Genomic DNA, 15,725 nt, shown 5'->3' on the forward strand with positions numbered 1-15,725 from the left:
AGGTCTCTCTGGACCTGTCACCTCGGCACCAAAAGACGATTTCACAAACTCTTGGGGAAGTAAGCACAAGGTTGGTTTAAAATGCCACAAGCTCGTGCTTATTTGCAATGCCGATTTGTGAACCCTCACCTTCCTCATTAACTAATCAGTAATGTTTCAAATGACACCACCCCAAGTCCTAGGATCTCCAGGCATAGAGTTAAGCAGCAGGGAGGTGAGGCCATCAGCACTCCCCTCTCCCACGTCTCTCCCCAGCACTGCCACCCAGTGATGTCCAATGCCAGCAACCAGCTGACTACTTGCCCTCCTGTGTCACAGGGCCCAGCAGCCTCCTGGGTACTATCCCAGCACAACCAGGGCCTACAGCCACCAGCGAAGGACTCAGTGACAACCGTGACCCACCAGAGCCCCTAGAACCCCTCCTTTTCTCCAGGTCCCCACGACACCTACAGGGTGTGGAGAAATCAGCTGATCTCCAAACCGACCTTATGACTCACCCGGAGGCAGCTATCTTCCTCCTGGCTCTTGGCCGGGTCTCTTCTCACAGACCCACGGCTGATTTTTCAGGAACCGCCAGTCTTTCCCTGCCCTGTCTATACACCCACTGCTTGCCATGGCTCTCTGGTCCTTTTCTGCCCACATGTGTTATCTCTTCTTTGGGGACAAGACTGTTTAGACCTGGAAAGTGGAGGCGGGCGGCCCTTTTTCAGAAGTCTGTCTTTGCCCTGACCCCAACCCTACCTAACAGATGCACTGAGTTGTTCAGGAAACCCAGGCTGGACTCCAGAAACCTCCAGCCTAGGCTTTCCCCAGCCCACCATCCATCCATCACATGGAGCTGAGTCAAGCATCCCATTCCAAGGAAGATACCAACGCATGTCTGTCAATCATTCCTCAGAGGCAGACTCACCTTGAGCAATGAGGTTCCCACTTTGGCATCTTTTGAATGTTCGCACCTAGAGGAAGAGCCGTTACTTTGGGCTCCCTCTCCTGTTCTGACAGGGTCAGCCAGACCCTGGGAGACTCTGGCTTCTGTGTCACCCACATGTCTGCCAGGTCACTGTTTTTATCTCTATGCCAACTATACCCCTGCAAGCCTCAGCTAATGCCGCCTGATGACCAGTCCTGCTAAGGAAAAGCAAGGTGACATCTAAGGTGAGAAACAGGTAAGAAAGTTTAAAAAAAAAAACAAAACCACAATCAGAAAGCTGTCTGAGCCAAAGCCCACCAGACTTGTGCAAGGAACGTCCATATTCCTCTGCCCCAGGGAGGAAGCCAGAACCCATCCATTACGGCTCCAACCTTGGTCTTCAGGTGAGCCCCAGACTGTCACACGTGAACATGGGCTGGGAGCTCGGACTCCACAGGGATAAGGGACAGGTTTAACAACAGATGGGGCAGCTCCTTAGGGCCCACACGCCATGGGCCAGGGCTTGGAATAACCAGAGCTAACCACTAAAGCTCGTCTCTAAGAAAACCGGAAAAGCTAAATGGAGCCCAAGGAGAGGGCCCACTTGCTGGCTCGCAGCTCTGTAGGTGAAACGTCGGCGTGGGCTCGGCTGGGCTCTACGTCCGGGGTATTGAAAGACCAAACCCAGGCTGGCTACACTGGGCTCTTAGCTGGAGACCCTGGGAAAGAATCCACTTCCAAGCTCATACAGGTGGTTGGCAGAATTCATCTCCATGTGGGCCTAGACTGAGGCCCAGGCTCCTCGCTGGCTACTGGGCAGGGGTCGCCCTCTGATTCTTGTATGTAGCGCCCTCCATCCTCAAAGCCCGGCACAGCGCCTGGCTCTGGCGGAAAGGCTCCACATGAGCATTTAGGCTCCAGAATGTCAGGGAGCAGCCAGAGACAAAGAGGAAGCTGCAGAGAGGGTTCCTCCTCCGAACGATTCGCATCTGAGTATTTGCATAACGGTGCCTCTACTGAACAGCGAGGCTGAGAGATAAAGCTGGGAGTGCACAGCTCCAGAGGATGCTGGGACATCTGACAGGCAGTCTAGGGACCAAGCTGTCCTCTGGCAGAAAAGAAGCAGGGAGCTACGGTCCAGCTTTTCCCTCCATTTCATTCAGAAGCTGGCAATTATACCCTGGGGAGCAGCCCCCAGTGTCATTCCAGTGTCTTCTCGTGGAAGCAAGGACCCCAGCCCTGACTGGAGATGGGACAGCCTCGTGGTTAAAGTGTGGGGTCCTACCTTCGAAAGACGTGGATTTGAGTCTCTGCCCTGTCACTTACTGGCAATGTGTCCTAATCAGCAAAATCGAGATAAGGATATCCACTTGATAAGCTTCATGTGGGGCTTAAAGAATGAAAGTAAACTGCACAGGGCAGCACTTAGCCCACAGGAAGCAGTAGCTGCTGTTGCTGCCCATCTCTGCCGCAGGAAGCTGGACAAATAGTTAACATCTCCGTGGGGCTTCCTGTGATCCAGGCACTGCCCTAAGCCTTTTGCGTATGTTAATTCCCTCATTCCTCACAACACCCCAAGAAAGTAGCTCTTTACCATATCTACTTTACAGATGATGAAAAACTGGGGCACAGAAAGGTTTCCTAATGGGCCCAAGGTCACAGAGCATACCAGGGAGTGGTAGAACACAGTGGCGCAGAGAGCCGTGGCCACCCCGAGGTAGCATCTGTGGCGGCAGTGGAGAAACAGGATGTCTTTCTTCTGCCACACACCATCCACTGCTCACCAACACAGGCCGAGTCCTGGGCTAGATCCCGGGGATCCGGTGGGAGCCAGATAAAGTCCTCAAGGAGCTTCCAGTCAAAAGGGGCAGACAGGGCTTCCCTGGTGGCGCAGTGGTTGAGAGTCCGCCTGCCGATGCAGGGGACACGGGTTTGTGCCCCGGTCTGGGGAGATCCCACATGCTGCGGAGCGGCTGGGCCCGTGAGCCATGGCCGCTGAGCCTGCGCTCCGCAACAGGAGAGGCCACAACAGTGAGACGCCCGCATACCGCAAAAAAAAAAAAAAGGGGGCAGACAGATGCAAACCAAGACCATCACAACCTAACAAGTAGGGAAGGAGCAAAATTTCTGGAGATGAGCTTGCAGAGGAATTTCTGGAAACCACGGAGCATCGTTTAGACTTAGAGGAAGAAGGCTTCTATTAGCCTGGGCATCGATAAGAAGAGAAGACTCTCTTTTGAAGACGTCAGGCCCAGTGTCGCTCTGTAATGGAAACTGGCCTCAGAAACCTATTTCTAGTAATACGAAATGCCAGGACTCCTTCTCATTATTAAGGGTCCAAAATGCTCAATTCTTAAGACACAGAACGCCGGCAGACCATTCGGTTCATGAAGTTAGCCCTCTGTTCAGTCAGTGTAGTGTGGACCAGGGTCTCCCCCATCAGCCTCTTCTTTACCCTCCAGGGATGACCTGTCCCCACCTCACTCAGCACAAGGCTGGCACTCAGAGCTGGCCAATGGCACCAACGACCCCTTCACTTCACAGCCCTCGGAGGAAGGAAAACACTTAGTTTTTGGATGATGAACCTCTGTTCTTGCCTTCATACAAGTACTTGCCATTTTACTACTTTCCAAAACAAGTTAAGGAAATACTGAAATTCTGTCCTACCAAGAAAGGAAAGGACTTGCCTTTTAAAATAAGGCGGTACCTTAGGACGGACCTGATGGTGGACTTGGTTGCAGAGAAAGCCCAAGTTCTACGATGTTAGCTGTTGGGGTCTGCAGTACGCCAGCCAGCCAGGCACCCAGCTACGGCCCTGCCAGACACGTTCTCAAAGCTTTTTATTCTTTAATCCTGCCCTCCCAGGTGAAATACGCTAAAAGGGTGAGGGCTTCCCAATGCACTTGGACAAAGATCCAAACTATCGGGTTGGATAAAAAGTGTATTCGGGTTTTTCCGTAACATCTCAGACAAACCTGAACAAACTTTTTAGCCAGCCCGATACTTACCAGGGAGCACAGACCAACCTGATCTGGGCCCTGCCTACCCCTCCAGCCGGAGGTCATGGCTCTTCCCCCTTAACCACACCTCTGCCCAACATGGGCCTCCTTGAAGATCCCTGAGGGCCTCTGTCCCGGCTGCTCCACCTGTAAGACTCTCACGCAGCTCTACCCAGAGCTAGCTCCTTATGCCCTTGCATCAGCTACAACGTCACCTCCTAGGAAAGACCTTCCCGAAGAACCCAGTCTGAAAAAGGACTCTCCCTCTCCATGCGTCAGCTGGCTGCTGGCTAGGTTTGGCCAGTGGCAACCGGTGGGGAAAACTGGAACATGCCAGAAGGATTAAAGCCAGGTATCCCTGCCTCCATCTCTGCCTTGGGAGGCATCTCTGCAGCTGCTGCCTCTCCCCCTAGGCTACATTTTCCACTGACAAGGCCACCACAGTTCCAACTTCTCTACCCCAGGCTCCAGCAACACCACCTCTCTCCACTGTCTCTCTGCCTGGGGTAGTGGCTGCTTCCTACTGTGTCTAATCTCCGGGCTGCCTCTCTCCCCACTGCTTGCCTCCTCGGTTCTCTACCCCCTGTAACCAATTCCCCGCATGAAAATCCTATTTCCATTACTCAAGTAGTTTCTGCTTTTCTGGTTAGACCCTGACTAACACAGCACTTATCATAACTTGTCATTTTTCAATTAAGTGGTCCAGTCACTTAATTACTGTCTAGGCTGACTGTAAGCTCTACAGAGCAGGGACTATACCTATCTTGTTCACTAATACATCCCCAGTGCCCAGCACAGCACCTGGCAAACAGTGAGCTGAGTTAATTAACAGTGCAAAGTACATATACATTGTTAATTAGCCATGAAAAGAAGTAGAACATGTTTCCCAAGAAATCCTTGAGTTTTCAGAAAGAAAATGGAAATGTCATTTGGAAACGGTGTGTACTTGTGCACATGATTTGTTATTAAAACATCAGGAGAGAAAGTGGGTTTTGATCTTTTCAACCAAACAAAGGCACCAAGACACACTTCAGTGAATAAGCGGTGAGTTCAGTAGTCTTGGTTAAGAAATAAACTCAGTTCCCAGGACAGCCGAGTTCACACAAAGCATCTCATCCAGGACACACGCCCACAGCCTGCCCGCGTCTGAACAGCCCCACACAAGTCAGGGGGACAAACCTTTTCGCAGTCTCCACAGACTTCTGCTCCGCCAGCTCCTTCTGCAGCTCCCTCTCCTTGGCCTCCTTCTGCCCGATGGGGCAGTCCTCGGGGACGGTGAAGAGGGACAGGACATCTTTGCTGTCCTCTTCTCGGAGCACTTTAGCGAACACCTTCTCGGCCAGGAGCCGGACTTGCTCGTCCACCTCGGAGATGTTCAGCTTGGGGAACTGGCGCGGCATCTCGACTGGCAGAAAAAGAACCAGCGTGAGCCTATAAGAATTACTGGACCACCTGAGTCACTGGTGAGTGGCAGGAGAAGACACCGAAACAAGGGCCAGGTGCCCCGGTGCTTGTGGTCAGCTGTCTACTTAGGAACTCCCCAGACCAAACCCTGCAGGCCAGTTTTTAAAACTAGCTCCATAAGTGACTGGATGGGAAGGGTGTAGGTCCAGTTACATCTCACGAGAACGCAATCGTTCAGAAGTGAAAGAATGAACTGTCCAACCAAGTCTACTTCTGTTTTCCTGAACCCAGGGAATCCTTAGCGCGTGGGCGGCCCCGTCCTTCCAGCCTTGGTTTCCATGACAGAGCAGGAAGAGGAGAGTTCAGAAGCCCCTTCCTGCAGGCTATGAGGAGGTCGTGCCACGTACTACAACGTCCAGACTTGCTTCCCACTGCACATAGGGGAAGACCAAAGACCTAAGGGGTTAATGATTAGCATAAGGTCCCAGGAGATCCACAGCTACACTCCTCACCACATAAAATGAGGCCTTTTGCTGAAATGAAATCATAATTCCACCATCTCCCAAACCCTCTGGAACTTCTAACAAGACAGCAAATAAAATAAAGGTTTGGGGACAGGGAGACTCTTTGCCTCTCACAACCCCACTGAAAACTCACTTCCTCAAAGAAGCTTGCCCTTATCCTCCTCTGCACACTGGGCTCCTGTCAGTAGCTGGTCTAAATCGCCTGGTTGGCTCCTTTCTTTACTGTCTTTCTGCCTGTCTTTCAACACTTACATAGCCCATAGTAAGTACACTCTGCGAAGCCCTGTACATTTACGAGCTCAGTTTATTCCCATTTTACAGATGAGAGAAGGAAGGCACAGAGAGCTAACTTGCCCAGGGTCACACCTCTGATAAGTGGGCAGAGACCTGAGCTGTTCTCAGTCTCTGGCTCGCCTGTCCCTTTCCTCGCTAAGCCTCTGCTGAGGGATTTGAATGCGGGCACCTGGCTCCTGCATCTGTCCTCTAAACCACTACGCTGTGCTGCTTCTGCCTATTTGGGGGTCAGGGCAAGTGTCCACACTGTCCCTCACACTTATGGAACAGACCAATACTGCCTCCTCTCCACAAGCCACCTTCACCAGGAGCGGCTCTGGAAGAGGCGTTTCCTGTCCGTCCAGTTTCTTTAAGGAGGGTTTTGAAGAGAGACGTGGCTCTGTCAGCCCGACAGAGGAGGATGAAGGTGAGACAGGGCCCAGTTGCTGCCTGGCAGGGAGAGGAAGCAATTACAAGGGAGGAGGGATTCACTGAACAACCCTGGGGCAGTCATTCTCTCGCCTCACAGTGTTCTCACCTGTGAGATAAGGGGATTAGACTAAGTGATCTCCAAGGCCCTCTCAGTTCTAGGTACCAGGGAGGTTTCTGGTGCCTGGGGAGCCTTGCTGCTCTGGTCTCCTCTGCGGCACATGGGTCTAATTCATGACACAGACAGGAGTGAAGCAAGCAGGCTGGTAACGGACAGGCACAGTACCCCTGTGGGCCCCTAGACTGTAAAACCAATTTCCTCCTTCCCCCCCACCCGGCCCCCAGGGCCAGGCCTTTCCTGGGCCTCCTTCACCCTCAGGGGCTTGAGTGGGAGGGAGCTGGGAGGTGAGAGGCAGCCCAGCACGCAACTGCTGGTCTGTGGCAGCAGAGACCAGGACTGCAAAGGCCTGTCCTGCAGAGATGAACAGCTGACTGTGGAGATTTCCACATCCTGATAGCAGAGAGAAGGGGAAGCTGGAAACTATCAGAGCAGAGGCCAGAGAAGGTGACAGAAGAAAGAAATGGAGAGAAAGACAAACAGCTAAGACCCGGGAGGAGCTGTTAGGGGAGAACAAAGCTGGGCCCCCAGCCCTCAACTCTAAGGCCCCGGGCAAGTGCAGCATTCCAAAACCTCACATCGCATCTCAGAAGCAGACCTCCAAAGGGCCCCAGGCAAGAGGCAGCAAATGCCATAAACCATTCAAGCATCTGACGGGAGTAAACCCACTTCTAGAAACTGCTTCTAAGAAAAGAATCTGAAGGAAGGAAAAAGCACAAACATGTTTACCTTCACTCTATATAAATAGCTTTAAAATGTCCAAATGAAAGCATACTCGCTTGAAAAAAAACATTAAGCAACCAAAATTATAACTATGAGGACAGTGCAATCACATAAAAAATACCTTGTGAGGACTTCCCTGGTGGCGCAGTGCTTAAGAATCCACCAATCTCAACAAACAGGAACATTTTCATAGCACCATGACCCCTCCAGAAAGGGAGCACAGTGCCTCTTAAATCCCCTCCTTATACAAATGATGCTGTTTCTTGCTCTTGCCAGACTCCCACAGTTAGAACCCATGACACAGACCTGAGCCTGGCACTGGAGTCTCCATGGCCAATTCTGAGGATGCCACCCAGGTGACGCACTTGGGCCAAGGGCTGCGTGCTGCCGGGGAGGCTGAGCTGAGTCAGTGTAAGTGCAGCTAGCTCGGTTCTGTCTGCTGCTGGGGTGGGAGGTCTCTGCTTTGCATATAGGTGAGCACCCCTCAGTAAGAGCAGGAAAAGTCTGGGCTGGAAATTCTTCCGTGAATATGAAATGGAAGCGGAAAATTTCCAAGAGTCCTACGGGGCCCAGGTAATGCTAGTTATCATGGCTGCTGTGCCCGGAATGCAGCGTCCTGGCCTGGTTCACAGCCCTCTTCAGAGCAGGAAACTAAAGCAACTGCTGTCCAATGCAATAGTGCATTCAGCCTTCCTGACAAACCGCAGACGATAAGCCACAGCCTCCCTCTAACGTCCAGACCCCTCCTGAAAGCCGCGCACTAACCGCGATACCATCACCCGTGCTGCTTCCGTTTTGAACCCCGCCTCGGGCTTGGCCTGGGACCCGGTTCATCTTACCAAGGGAAGTCGTCTATACACACAGAGCCTGCCCTGGTCTCCTCAGAGGGCCCCCCAAACAGTCCTGAGGGCACCCCAGGGCTGGCGGGGGGAGCTCCGGGCCAGTTGCTAATATGAGCCTCTCCCCACCCCCTCTAAAAGAGGGAAAGGCCAGGAACTGGAAAGGACAGAGACTCAGGGGGAGGGGACATCTCAGCGCAGGAGCAGGCAAGGATGAAAAGACGGGCATGCCCTGTCTCATTCCTTCCCTTCTTCCCTGAAAAGAGCTGCACATCACAGGTGACAGGGCAGCCTGACCAGCTCTGCCGGAGCGCACGTGCCTGCCCACCCCTCCACACCCAGGGAAGAGGCGCCTCCCGCCTGACCCACCCAAGCCCACCTGCCCCAGCCTCCCCTTCTTACTGCCGCTCCCGGCTCCCATGTGGGCCTCCAGCTCGGAGGAGCCTCCTGAGCGCCGGCTGGACGCGGCCACCCAGCCACCACAGCTGCCGCTCTCCCTGCCTCAAGGGACCCGCAGAGCAGTCAGGGTGGATCACAGCAGCATCACAGGTCGCAAAGCTCCACTCTTCATCCGTCGTTTAGGAGAAGGATGGTCCTCTGTGGGGAAGCTCACAACAGACACACAGCTTCCCCGTGACTCAGACCAACAGCGTGGGTCTGGGAAATAACCATGAGCAAAAGGGCTATTTCTGTGGTGCTGTCGAAATCCTGGGGAGAAGCGCCCAGAAAGGATGGGGCCAGTTGTTTACCGGGAGGCTGGCTCCAGCCCTGACCTGGGCCTGAGTCACCTCCTCACGTCCAATCATGAGGTTGTGCCTTCCTGAGCCCAAATAACTCCTGTGCGTACAGAGCAGGATTACAGGGTTGACACACGATCCTCAGGCCGCTGCCGGGCTTTAGCTACCAAGAGATTATGAACCCCCCGTCCTCACAGCTGTTTCATAAACAGTGCAACCAGCAGGCTACAAGCAACCTAGAGGGAGGGTAATGTGTATTCATTAAATAATTAAATGACCTTAAAACGGAAAAAAAAAAAAAAAAGAAATCCGAGCCCTTAGTACTATCCTGCCAGAGGGAGAAGAGGCAAACGATTCCTTCTGCTAGTGTGTTTGGGGGGCGAGGTTGGGGGCGGGTAGGACGGGGCTGCCATGGGAGCATCCTAGCCCATGCATCTGAGAACCGACTTAGACCCAGCACATCCAAGGAATCTTATTCTGCACCTTTAACCAGACCATGGATACCCTTGGTCTAAACAAGCATTTTCCAAAGTGTAGTGTGTACAACATAAAAATGTCAGAAGGCTGGGACAGGACTGCATACCACAGTCTTTATGGGGATTCACACGCAATTCCTACTAGTAGGTCCTAAACATCTGAGAAGTCCTCCAGTCAAGAAAGCTGCTTAACTTTCTTTAACCCAACACACTTATTTGACCCTCCCACCACTGCCACCATAGGGAAAAACACCCATTAATATCCTGGGCATAGGCTTTGGAAAATGCCTTCCCCTTTGAGCCTTCATTTTCCAACCTAGAGAAAGCTGCCTTCCTGGGCCCCAGTGACCAGTGTGAGATCTACTCCATCATGTCCATCATGTCCAGTGGGCAGCAGACCCACTAAGATGACACAGGTTGGGACAATGGCCAAGGGCCCCGCTGTAGGGATACAAGACCCTCCAGAACAGTTTAGGAGGAAACTGTGGCTCTGTTTTGGGAGGGCAACCTTTGCTCAGGACCTAACAATTCCACCTTGAGCCTAACCTGTCTCTGCTCCCCGTGGCCCAGAAGTCCCCCTGGATGGAGGAACACTGGTCCCAAACGCAAAGCCTTTTCCCTTTTGAAGGAACGTTAAGACAATCTATGATACTACTGAATGGAAGAAAATATTGCTAATGATATAACCGATAAGGGGCTAATATCCAAAATATCAATATAAACAGCTTATAAACTCAACATCAAAAACACAAACCACCTGATTAAAAAACGGCCAGAAGACCTGAATAGACATTTTTACAAAGAAGACATACAGATGGCCAACAGGCACATGAAAAGATGTTCAGTATCATTAATCAGAGAAGTGCAAATTAAAATCACAATGAGAGGGCTTCCCTGGTGGCGCAGTTGTTGAGAGTCAGCCTGACGATGCAGGGGACACGGGTTCGTGCCCCGGTCCAGGAAGATCCCACATGCCGTGGAGCCGCTGGGCCCGTAAGCCATGGCTGCTGAGCCTGCACGTCCAGAGCCTGTGCTCCGCAACGGGAGAGGCCACAACAGTGAGAGGCCCGCGTACCGCAAAAAAAAAAAAAAAAACAGGACTTCCCTGGTGGCACCGTGGTTAAGAATCCGCTTGCCAATGCAGGGGACACGGGTTCGAGCCCTGGTCCGGGAAGATCCCACATGCTGCGGAGCAACTAAGCCCGTGTGCCATAACTACTGAGCCTGCACTCTAGAGCCCACGAGCCACAACTACTGAAGCCCGCGCGCCTAGAGCCCATGCTCCGCAACCAGCGAAGCCACCGCAATGAGAAGCCCGCGCACTGCAAGTAAGACCCAAGACAGCCAAAAATAAAATATAAAAAAATTAAAAACAAACAAACAAAAAAAATCACAATGAGATATCACCTCACACCTGTCAGAACAGCTGTCATCAAAAAGACCACCACAAATAATAAATGCTGGCGAGGATGTGGAGAAAAGGGAACCCTCGTACACTGTTGGTGGGAATGTAAATTTGTGCAGCCACTGTGGAAAACGGTATGGCGGTTTCTCATAAAGCTAAACACAGAACTACCATATGACCCAGCAATTCCACTCCTGGGTACGTATCTGAAAAAATGAAAACACTAATTTGAAAAGATACATGCACCCCAACGTTCACAGCAGCATTATTTACAATTGCCAAGATATGGAAGCAACCCAAGTGTCCATCAACAGATGAATGGATAGAGAAGATGTGGCACATATATACAATGGAATACTACTCAGCCATAAGAAAAAATGAAATTTTGCCATTTGCAACAACATGGATGGACTTGGAGGGTATTATGCTAAGTGAAATAAGTCAGAAAAAGACAAATACTGTATATTATTTATATGTGGAATCTAAAAAATACGAATGAATATAACAAAAAGGAAACAGACTCACAGATATATAGGACAAACTAGTGGATACCAGTAGGGAGAGGGAAGTGGGAGGGGCAAGATAGGGGTAGGGGATTTAGAGGTACAAACTATTATGTACAAAATAAATAAGCTACAAGGACATATGGTACAACACAGGGAATACAGCCAATAACTTATAATAACTATAAATGGAGTATAACCTTTAAAAATTATGAATCACTATATTGCATACCTGTAACATATAATATTATACATCAACTATATCTCAATTTTTTTAAATAGACTTAAAAAAAAAAAGACAATCTATGATAACCAGACCCAGGCCTGCACCTCCCTCCCAGGAGACCAGACTGCATTCACTTTTTTTTTTCATTGCCATGAGATAAAGACCTACAATATTTATTAGGTTCAAGGACATAAAGTTATTGTGCCAAATCAGACTGCATTCACTGTTATCACTTAAGTGTCCCTTACAAAACCCCAACAAACAGGAAAGGCTGGAATCAAATTATGACTCATCCAAAAAGATACGACTCTCCCCTCCCCAAAAGGATGCTGTGGGGTTGCCTACAGGGGCCCATCTTCCTTCTCATTTCTGAGGTGTGCATGACTCAGAGAGGCGTTGGGCAAAGGGGCTTTGCCCACTATATATCACCTCCATGACAGACCTCGCCCACCTCATTCACTATTGTATCCCCATGCCTGCAATATAGCAGGTATCAAGAAATACTTGTTGAATGAATGAACGCATAACGTAATGAATGAGTCAATGAGCTAAGTGGTACATCTATCTATGCCAGTGTCAAGAGTCAGCTCGGTGTGTGGTTAAGAATATGGATTCAAGCCAGACTACCCAGGTTGGACTCCTGTCCCACCACTAAGTTGCATGACCTTGGGCAGGTTACTAATTTCTCTGGCTCAGTTGTATTCCCTCTAAAATGGGGATAATAACAGTGCCAACCTCATAGGTTGCCATGACAATTAAATTAGTTAGCATGTGTGAAGTGCATAGAATAGTACCTGGCACAGAATATGTGCTTTATAAATATTATCTCGACTCATTATCATCCTGATACCAGGTACGAGAAAGTCCAGCTGGGAAAATGAACATGACCTTTCATGTAGACACCGAATCCTTTCACTCAACATTATTTACTGAACACTATTATGTGACAAGTACTCTCTCAACCCCTATTTGGGTGCAAGGAGAAGGCAACCATGTTCAAATGTGAAACCCTATCAGGAAAAAGAGCCTTCTCCTCTATGAGTGATACTTCTTGCTGACTTTGCATGGCCAGCACCCCAGCCTTGAGCCCATCCTCTTGGGCCCTAGCCCCTCCTAGATCAGAGCCCAAAGCCATGATCTCCTGTCCTAGATATGCAGCAGCACACAGAAGAAATAAAGGATTAATATTTGGGGGGAAGAACCAGGGAGGCCAATGAGTAGCTTTCGGGGAGAGAAGATCTTCTCCCTGCTTAACCCTAAGGCTACATTTTATCTGCCCATGATATTTTCAAAACCAGGGATTGATTTCAAAGCCATTTGAAGAGTGATTCACCTAGTATGAGGACAAGGAAAACAGGCCTCATCTCTCCAAGAGCTTCCTGACCTTGCTGAGAGCCTTATTGAGGCTCTCCAAAGAGCCAAGGTTGGGCTGAGGGTGGGGCCCAGAGGTCCCAGAGTCTCTCAGCAAACCACCCACGTAAGTCCCATGATTCTTAGTGCAGCCCCGAACCGGCATCTTCAGAGTAAGCCGGTCCCTCAGAGCTGCCACCAGAGTTGCAGCCAGGTCAGGCTAACTACTCCAAACCTGCTAACACTCCAGAAGGTGAGTGCCGACAGGGGCTCTGTCTGCCTGGCCCTGTGGCTTGACTACCACTCAACACTGATGCTTCACAGCCAGGGGAGGAATTTCTCCCATGAGGGTTCCAGCTGCAGCCAACTCCCCCCTAAAGATGGCCAAATGTTGGCCACCACATCCAGGGGGACAGCCAACAAGGGCTCGGGACCATGCTGAAATTCCTCCTAGTGCTTCCAGCTGTCTTCACTCAGCTCCTTTGCTAATTTGTCATGACCAAGCTTCCAGCCACATACAAGGACCCAACAGTTAGTGTAAGTGACACTCTAGTTAGCAAGTGTCTCCTACTCCAGGGCCTCTCAAAACTCACCCCAGAGGCCTCTGCCAGCCAAGGCAAGCAGTTCCACTGGCAAAGCAGCTACCAGGAAGTTCAAGGGCACAAAGCAGACTGCCAGATGCAGTACACCTACCTCCCTTGCCAGGAACGAGCCAAAGAGGTAAGGATGAAGGCCTCCAGTGACCCCATCACTCTGCCATCCTGCCCATCCCCCTGCCTCCAGGTGGAAATCCTCAGCGCTCGGTATCTGGCCAGTCCTCAAGCACTAGAAAGTGGTCCGGGCTCTTAAGTGGCGGCAAGTCCCGGGTCCCATGATTTCTCTAAACCTTTCGAATCCAATGTCGGTCGCCAGGGAGCTGAGGTATGGCGGGCTCACCTGAGGCCTCTGGAGCCCAGGCCACCGCAGGAACTGGGACAGGAGCACAGTCCAGGGCCCAGGCAGCGGATGAGCCCGGGATCGGAGCCGCCGCCTTAGCGGTCAGGGAAGCCCAGGGCCAAGATTCCGACCCGGGGGCGCTCCGACCCCCACTGTGGGCCGCCGGGGGCCGCGAGCCGTGGGTTCAAGGTCAGTAGCGCAGCGTCGCGCGCACTCACGGGCTTCAGGGGACAGGGTCATGCAGTGGGCCGAAGGGGGCGGCTCGCAGTCTGGAGAGCAGGTGGCGGCGCGGGTCAGGGCGAACAGCGAGCACCGCAGAAGGGCTGCCCCGCCCTGCCGCCGACCCGCGGAGCCCGGGCCGGGCCTCGCCCCACGGCGGGCGCTGGGCGGGAGCCGGCGGTGCGCCCCGCGGCAGGGACAGGGGCCGGCGGTCCCGGGGCGCGGTGCTGCGCCGCGCCAGCCCGGAGCTCCCGGGCCGCCGGGCGGGAGGAAAAGGGCCGCTTCCGCAGGGGAGAATCCCGGGGGTCTCGCGCCGCCCCAGCCGGTGACCTACCTGGGCGCGGAGCAGAGGAGAGGCGAGGAGCCAGCGGCAGAGGGGCGCGGGCCGAGCCGCCGCCGCGGAGGTCTGCCCTGTCCGCCGCCCGCCCACCCGGCCGGGCCGCTGCTACCTGAAGCGCAGGGCCGCACGGCCAACAGGAAAGGAAACTTGAGAGAGCCCGGGGCGCGGCGGCCTCCGCCCTGTCCCTCGGCCGGAAAAGCGCCCGCCGCAGCCGGGGGTCAGGTCCAGCCCGGCTCGCCTCCGCGGTCACCCCCGGGCCCCAAAGCGTTCCTCACGATGTTCGGATCTTCCCAGACCTCCTCCCCTGCCGGGACTTGTCCCAAGGAGAGATTCTGGGGTCAGCGCCCCCAAACAGGTGACTTACTCCCTGGAGCTGAACTGACACACTCTCTCCTCCAACCCTGTGCTCTGGCTTACACACCCGCCCCTCTAAGTCCGGATTGACCTCTAGTTGCCAAAGCCAGTGGGTGCTTTATAGCCTCCCCTAGTCGCTTCTCCCCAGCCTTTGAACCTGCTGAGCACACCTTCCTTCCTGCAACCCCCTTGGAGTACAGTTTCCGGAGTCGGCGCCTGCAACCACCACCGCTCTCTCTCTCCAGATTTTCTACACACCTTAATGACTGCAGCTTCTCAGCCTCCAGGGCCTGGCTTTTCATTGTGGTGGTGTTCTCTGGGGTTCCACTGCTCGGCTGCCTGCCCCTTCTGGGGATCTCACCCACTCCCATGTTAAAACCTCCTGCCTGCTAATGACTCTGGAACCTCCCCTCCAGCCCAGAATGGTCCAGAGCTGCAGATGGCATATCCAACCAACTGGACACATCTCCACTAGAGGTTCCTAGACCGGAGGAAACGTGTCCAAACTCAAACTCCTAATTTCCTTCCAGGAACGTGCCAGAACCCACTCCTGTTCCTGTGTTTCTGTAACCCAGCAGGACCCTATAAGGCCTTCTAGGGACAGACTCCTCCCACCCTCCCTGTCCTCCACCTGCCTCTTGTTTGTAGAAAAACTTTAGCATCCTAGGCCTTTCCTGAGTTCCACATTTAATCAGAGAAGTGAGAAAATGCAGAAGCAAAGGAAAACAGTCAAGTAAGACAAAAATAATAATAGTTTAGCTATAAAACAAAGTCAAGGACCTTTAGTTCCTCTTCGAGGGCTACAGATAATATTCTGAGCCATATGCTTGAGCTGTTTTGCAGATACTGAAACCTCCACCAGGTGGAAGGCATTAACTGCATGCTGATCAACAAGCACATAGACCCCAGACAGTTAGAACCAGAAGGTTGATGATGTTGACTCCCAATTATCTCACCACC

At 52.3% G+C, this 15,725-nt stretch overlaps 1 protein-coding gene across 7 annotated transcripts in view; it reads right to left on the bottom strand.

Moving 5' to 3' along the window:
* The window catches only part of AMPD3 (adenosine monophosphate deaminase 3), a 41,975-nt gene extending 26,898 nt beyond the window's left edge, over positions 1-15,077 (bottom strand). For 2 of the 7 annotated variants that reach the window (XR_009542431.1, XM_060159678.1), the window contains exons 1-2: positions 7,502-7,637; positions 5,089-5,314 (exon numbers count right to left, since the gene is read on the bottom strand). Coding sequence is in view for 6 of the 7 variants with exons in the window: in XM_060159678.1 (XP_060015661.1) it covers positions 5,089-5,314; positions 7,502-7,571 (296 nt within the window). In the remaining variant the exon portion in view is untranslated. Of the gene's footprint in view, positions 1-5,088; positions 5,315-7,501; positions 7,638-8,219; positions 8,295-8,621; positions 8,856-14,070; positions 14,091-14,405; positions 14,656-15,023 lie in introns of those variants that run through there. The other 5 variants (XM_060159683.1, XM_060159682.1, XM_060159679.1 and 2 more) reach the window with 5 other exon arrangements.
* Positions 15,078-15,725: the final 648 nt, after the last annotated feature.

The sequence above is a fragment of the Lagenorhynchus albirostris genome, chromosome 9 (assembly GCF_949774975.1).
Source record: "Lagenorhynchus albirostris chromosome 9, mLagAlb1.1, whole genome shotgun sequence".
Taxonomy (NCBI): Eukaryota; Metazoa; Chordata; class Mammalia; order Artiodactyla; family Delphinidae; genus Lagenorhynchus; species Lagenorhynchus albirostris.